The 5,971-nt window shown below is 44.0% G+C and overlaps 1 protein-coding gene across 1 annotated transcript; it reads left to right on the top strand.

Moving 5' to 3' along the window:
- The first annotated feature begins 1,766 nt into the window (after positions 1-1,766).
- On the top strand, positions 1,767-5,246 carry LOC143975812 (uncharacterized). Its single transcript, XM_077478364.1, has one exon. It carries the CDS (start codon positions 1,796-1,798, stop codon positions 2,909-2,911), a length of 1,116 nt encoding a protein of 371 aa, XP_077334490.1. The 5' UTR covers positions 1,767-1,795; the 3' UTR covers positions 2,912-5,246.
- Positions 5,247-5,971: the final 725 nt, after the last annotated feature.

Here is a 5,971-nt window from a genome sequence, read left to right as displayed (position 1 = left end):
AAATGACACTGGCAGTGAAGGGGTTAACCAGTGGGGTGGCAGTGTAGGGGTTAAGTGTTCCTAGGGGTGTGTTACTAACTGTTGGGGGGGTTGGGCTTTCATTTAGTGAACACTGATCTCTGCTCCAATCACATGGAGCAGAGATCAGCATCACTAGTTGCTAGGCAGAATGGGGAAATGCTGTTTACAACGGCATTTCTCCATACAGCCACCCCGTGAGACGATCGCGGGTATCCCCGCGGCGATCGAGTCCGTGGGACCCGCGACCGGACTCACGGGGGGTCCCGACCGGCACGCGAACGATGGCAGGGTGGAAAATTTAAAGGGATGTACAGGTATGCCCATTTGCCTGCCCGTGCCATTCTGCCGACGTACATCGGCGTGCGCTGGTCGGGAACTGGTTAAAAGAGGGGAATGTCACCATTATGAGCATATGCAGGTTCCAATTCCAGTCTATAATGTAAAGCATGTCGCCACAAGGATAGATTTTGATGGAATTTGGGATGAAAAGGGATTTAGAACAATAGATAATACAGAGAGAATGATATCTGGATGGATACCTGAATAGAGACCTGAATTCCAAGACCTATTGTACTAGAGTGTAGACATCACATCAGAAGACATTGAAAAAGTCCGGCAACAGTCATATGAGAAAGTGAGTACGGTCATTGGCCCACAAGATGCTGAAATGTTTTCAGGGGAATTAAGAGAACAATTTAGCAACTCTCCAGTTTTTAGGAAATCTGTTTCTCGTTATGGTAACTTCAAGTTTTCCTTCTTATTACATGACCTCCTATCTTGGTACAAGGATCAGCACTGCAGAGGGGGAGAACCTCAGATGGGTCTGGTATGGATATAGTGGGCCCCATGTAATTTTTTTTTTTACATTTTGGCGTGGGGTTCCCCTTAAAATCCACACCAGACCTGAAGGGTCTGGTGTGGATTTTGGGGGGGCTCCTATGCCATTAAAAAAAAATGGTGCAGGGTTCCCCTTAATATTCATACCAGAGCGGAAGGACCTGGTAGTGGACTGGAGGGGAAGTCATGCCATTTTGTTCAATGAGTTTTATCTATATTGCAGAGACCCGACAATTCATTACAGCCGTGATCAGTTTTAAATTACTTTTTTCCTTTAGAAATGTCAATTTGCTGTGGTACTGTTGTAAACACGGGAAAATGCGCCACTTTTACAGGCATACTATAGACACCCCACAGGCACGATATTTAAAGGAATATTTAATTTTTATTGTTTCACTTTAAGCATTATTAAAATCACTGCTCCTGAAAAACGGCAGTTTTTAAAACTTTTTTTTTTTTGCATTGATACACGTCCCCTTGGGCAGGACCCGGGTCCCCAAACACTTTTTATGACAATAACTTGTATATAAGCCTTTAAAATTAACACTTATGTTTTAGGCTTTAACGGTGTTCGAGGCTTTTCGATGAGCCCGACATCTATCTCATTTCTAGTTATCACTTAGTAAATTGAGCCATTAACCTCTATGGTGATGTCAGACATAAGAAGGTGTGTGGTGTTTATTACTCACATAAAGATTGCAGTCAAGTGAGCCATTGGATATATTACCTCATTTTCAAAAATAAACTCCTACCCACCTAGTGATAAGATAAGTAGTAAGTATCTTATCTTACTTTCATTTGTGTTTCTGTATTCTCATGATAAGCTGGGTGTAGGTGTGGCCTTCCTATGCCCATATATAATCTATCACACAGCCTACAACTATAACACTCTAAAGGAAGGACGAGGAACAGACTCTCGAGTGTGGAAGCACCAGCTATGGCAGAGGCAACAGATCCTATGGACATTGAGATTGTGGAGCTGAAGACAGGCAAATCCGCAAAAGGAACAGAGTGCTTTTATGTACTCGGGCGCTTTTTGTCTATTAAGGAGGCTTCCAACTCCCTGCCTGCTACTGAAGGGGAATGTTCTCCTGCAGAAAGAAAACCAAACATGACGGAGTCGCTGCAGAGAACGAAAGATCATCAATTTCAGCATTTGCAGGTACCTATTCCAATCTCTAAACTACAGCATGTCACTGATTTGTCAGTGTTTAAAATTTGTGAAGAAGGAGGTTTTAGAGCAATGGTTGGGAATGCTAACCAGGAAAGTCCCATATCAGCAGCTGAAGAACCTAGACCTGAACCTAGACCTGAACCTGGACCTGAATCTAGACCTGAAATGGATGACCTGTTATTCTGGAGTGCGGACATTTCTTCAGAGGACACAGAGGCTGCAAAATGTGAGGCCTACAATAATGTAAGGAGGGTGATTTCCTCTTTACATGCCCGTCAATTTGAAGGAGAAATAAAGGAACAATTTGCCAACTCACCAGCTTTTAGGAAAGCTTCCCGTTACGGCAACTTCAGGTTCTCTTTTGCATTATCCTACCTTCTGGAAATGTACAAGGATCAGCACTGCGGTGGTGGAGAGCCACAGCTCAGAATTCTCAGTACTGAGCTCCACAAGGAGGAGATTGCCCATTATATTGTAGTCCACAGTCCTTCTACAAGCAAGTTCAATGATTTCCCAATGGTGCCGACTGTCCAAATCGGCTCATATCCTCCGTACTTTGTGTATTGGATGAATAAGACATTATACTGGAGACCAGAGTCCACTTCCGATGCTCTCCATGTGGCAATTTTTGAAAATGGTCATGTCTGGAGTGCATCAAATTACAACAAGTTTAAAAATGGAGTCTACAGTGTGTGGAACCATGTGATATTTGCATTCCATCTTCCTGAAGGTCAGCTGAAGATCCCTATAGAAGACCTCCTGGAACATCTGACTGCTTGTGAGGGTGATTATCCATTTTTGGGAGGAACACCCATAAGTAAAGAGATGGCAGAGAAGTGTATACAGGATGTTAGGAAGACCCACAGATATTCTCAATAAGACAACTGTCATGATTATTTACCTCCAGCTAGGGCTGTATCAAATGATTATTTTCATAATTGATTAGTTGGCTAATTGTTGTTTCGATTAATCAGATAAAAACCTCAAAGTATGGTGTATAATTTAGTTAACCACATGCCGACTGGGCCATAGCTGAAAGACGGCTGCAGCATGGTCGGCTTATTCTTGGAGGGCGTCCATGGACATCCTCCCAGAATCTCGCTCCTGCACCAGACGGGATCAGGGTAAATGGCCACTCACACCAGGCGTTTACCACGTGAACGTTCCGTCAAATGACAGAGCGATCACTTGTAAACAAACCGACGTCATGTTTGGTTCATCTTTCCCCTCTTCGTACCTATTGGTACAATGGGAGGGGAGAAATCAGGTGCAGCAGCGCTGTGGGCTAGATGTGTGCACTACAGCGCTGATCTGTGCCCATTCTAGCACACATCCATCCATACTTATCCATGCTCAGAAATACTCATCCATGCTCAGCAATACTCTTCCATCCATGCTCAGTAATACTCATCCATCCATCCATGCTCAGCAATACTCATCCATCCATGCTCAGCAATACTCATCCATCCATGTTCAGCAATACTCATCCATCCGTCCATCCATGCTCAGCAATACTCATCCATCCACCCATGCTCAGAAATACTCATCCATCCATGCTCACCAATACTCATCCATCCATTCATGCTCAGCCACCTATACTCAGCCATACTCAGTAATACTCATCTATCCATCCATGCTCAGCCATCCATACATCCATTCTCAGCAATACTCATCCATCCTCAGCAATACTCATCCATCCATCCATGCTCAGCCACCTATACTCAGCCATACTCAGCAATACTCATCCATCCATCCATGCTCAGCAATACTCATCTATCCATTCATGCTCAGCCACCTATATTCAGCCATACTCAGAAATACTCATCCATCCATCCATACTCAGCCATACCCGACCCAGCCATACTCAGCCATACCCAGCCACCCCATCCACACTCAGCCATCCCATCCACACTCAGCCATACCCACCCAGCCATACTCAGCCATTCCATTCATACTCAGCCATACCTAGCCATCCACATTCATGGCTCAACCATACTAACCATCCCCATCCACAGCTTATCCATGCCACATCAGTTCGCATCCATGCCACTAGAGGGCCACTGCAATGCCTCAAAGTGTAATATTTAGTCAAATTATATTTGAAATGTATGCCCCTAGAACACCTGATGGTGCTCCCTGTATGTTGGTCCTCTATATGTGACCAGACTGTGTAAAAGTCTCACACATGTGGTATCGCCATACTCAGGAGTAGTAGAATGTGTTTTGGGGTGTAATTTTTTGTATGCACATGCTATGTGTTCAAAATATTGCATACAACTTTATGTAAAAAAAAAAAAAATGCCTTTCATTTTTTTCCCCATATTTTCCAAAAAGTTGTAGAAAAAAATGACATGTTCAAAAGACTCGATATGCCTCATGGATTCATAGATTATACATAGGGGTGTTTTCTTTCCAAAATGGGGTAATTTTTTGGGTGTTTCCATTGTCCTGGTGCTCCAGGGCCTTCAAAAGTATAATACCCCATACACACAAGCGGAATTTCCAACAGAAAAAGTCAGACGGAAACTTTTCATCGTATATTCCGACCGTGTGTATGCCTCATCTAAATTTTTACGTTGAAAATTCTGACGGACCAAGAAAGAGAACATGTTCTATATTTTTTCGAAGGAACCAATGCCTATCGGGAAAACCGCTCGTCTTTATGCTGTTCCGACGTACCAGAAAAACAACTCATGCTCTGAAGCAAGTATGAGACGGAAGCCTTTGGCTACTGGCTATTGAACTTCCATTTTCTAGTCCCGTCGCATGTGTTGTACATCACCTTATTCTAGACGATCGGTCATTGGTGTGACCATGTGTATGCAGGACCGCTTGAGCGGAATTTCATCGGAAAAACCTTTAGAGTTTAAAACCATTCGCATGTGTAGTGATATAGTTTAACCCATATAGGTGACTCCATCTTTATAAATTAATATAAGATTAAATTGGGTTAATCTGCTAGTTAGTTTAAATTATGTATTTACAGACTGTAGCAGTTTCCTATAAAGCATACATATAAGAAAATATAGCTTGCATAAGCAGTTTTATTCTGTACTCTCTAAATAAAGAAATTGTGTCTCAATATGATATGTAATGTACACCTCTGTATTAACCACACCCATGTTCTATGCAATGATTGGCTAATAATAGCATATATATATGTTATATGTTGTAGACCCGCCCAGAATTAAACCAGATAAGCTTTGAACATCAACTTTGGCTCATTTCTTCTTGTGTTCAGAAAGAAGCTGTCTCCTCCGTACTGCAGTGCTGAGTGGGTTCCGCAAGTGTGGTAATTGCCGTAATTATACCTAGCTGGTTTTTGTCAGGTATATAGAAATACCATTTTGATCACTACAGTTTGGAGGCACTGATGAGATATGGATTTAGGACTTGACGGGGTGCCGGCATGTACTGGCCATCGGGACTACCGGGAGTTTCCCGGTGGGCCGATGGCTCAGTGGGCCACTCTGATGTAAGGGGGCTGGTGATGGGACACTCTGATGTAAGGGGGCTGGTGATGGGACACTCTGATGTAAGGGGGCTGGTGATGGGACACTCTGATGTAAGGGGGGTGCTGATGGGACACTCTAATGTAAGGGGGTGCTGATGGGACACTCTGATGTAAGGGGGCTGCTCATGGGACACTGATGTAAGGGGGCTGCTGATGGGACACTCTGATGTAAGGGGGTGCTGATGGGACACTCTGATGTAAGGGGGTGCTGATGGGACAATCTGATGTAAGGGAGCTGGTGATGGGACACTCTGATGTAAGGGGGCTGCTCATGGGACACTGATGTAAGGGGGCTGCTGATGGGACACTCTGATGTAAGGGGGTGCTGATGGGACACTCTGATGTAAGGGGGCTGCTCATGGGACACTCTGATGTAAGGGGGCTGCTCATGGGACACTCTGATGTAAGAGGGTGCTGATGGGACA

This window comes from Lithobates pipiens, unplaced genomic scaffold (genome assembly GCF_037356315.1).
Source record: "Lithobates pipiens isolate NorthernLeopardFrog02 unplaced genomic scaffold, aLitPip1_a1.2 Scaffold_13, whole genome shotgun sequence".
In the NCBI taxonomy this organism is placed as follows: Eukaryota; Metazoa; Chordata; class Amphibia; order Anura; family Ranidae; genus Lithobates; species Lithobates pipiens.
The sequence above is the reverse complement of the archived record's forward strand: the minus strand, read 5'-3'. Positions and strand labels throughout refer to the sequence as shown.

Bases quoted from the DNA above. Each gene is read 5' to 3' on its own strand.
- LOC143975812 (XM_077478364.1), top strand. From the start codon at position 1,796: ATGGCAGAGGCAACAGATCCTATGGACATTGAGATTGTGGAGCTGAAG.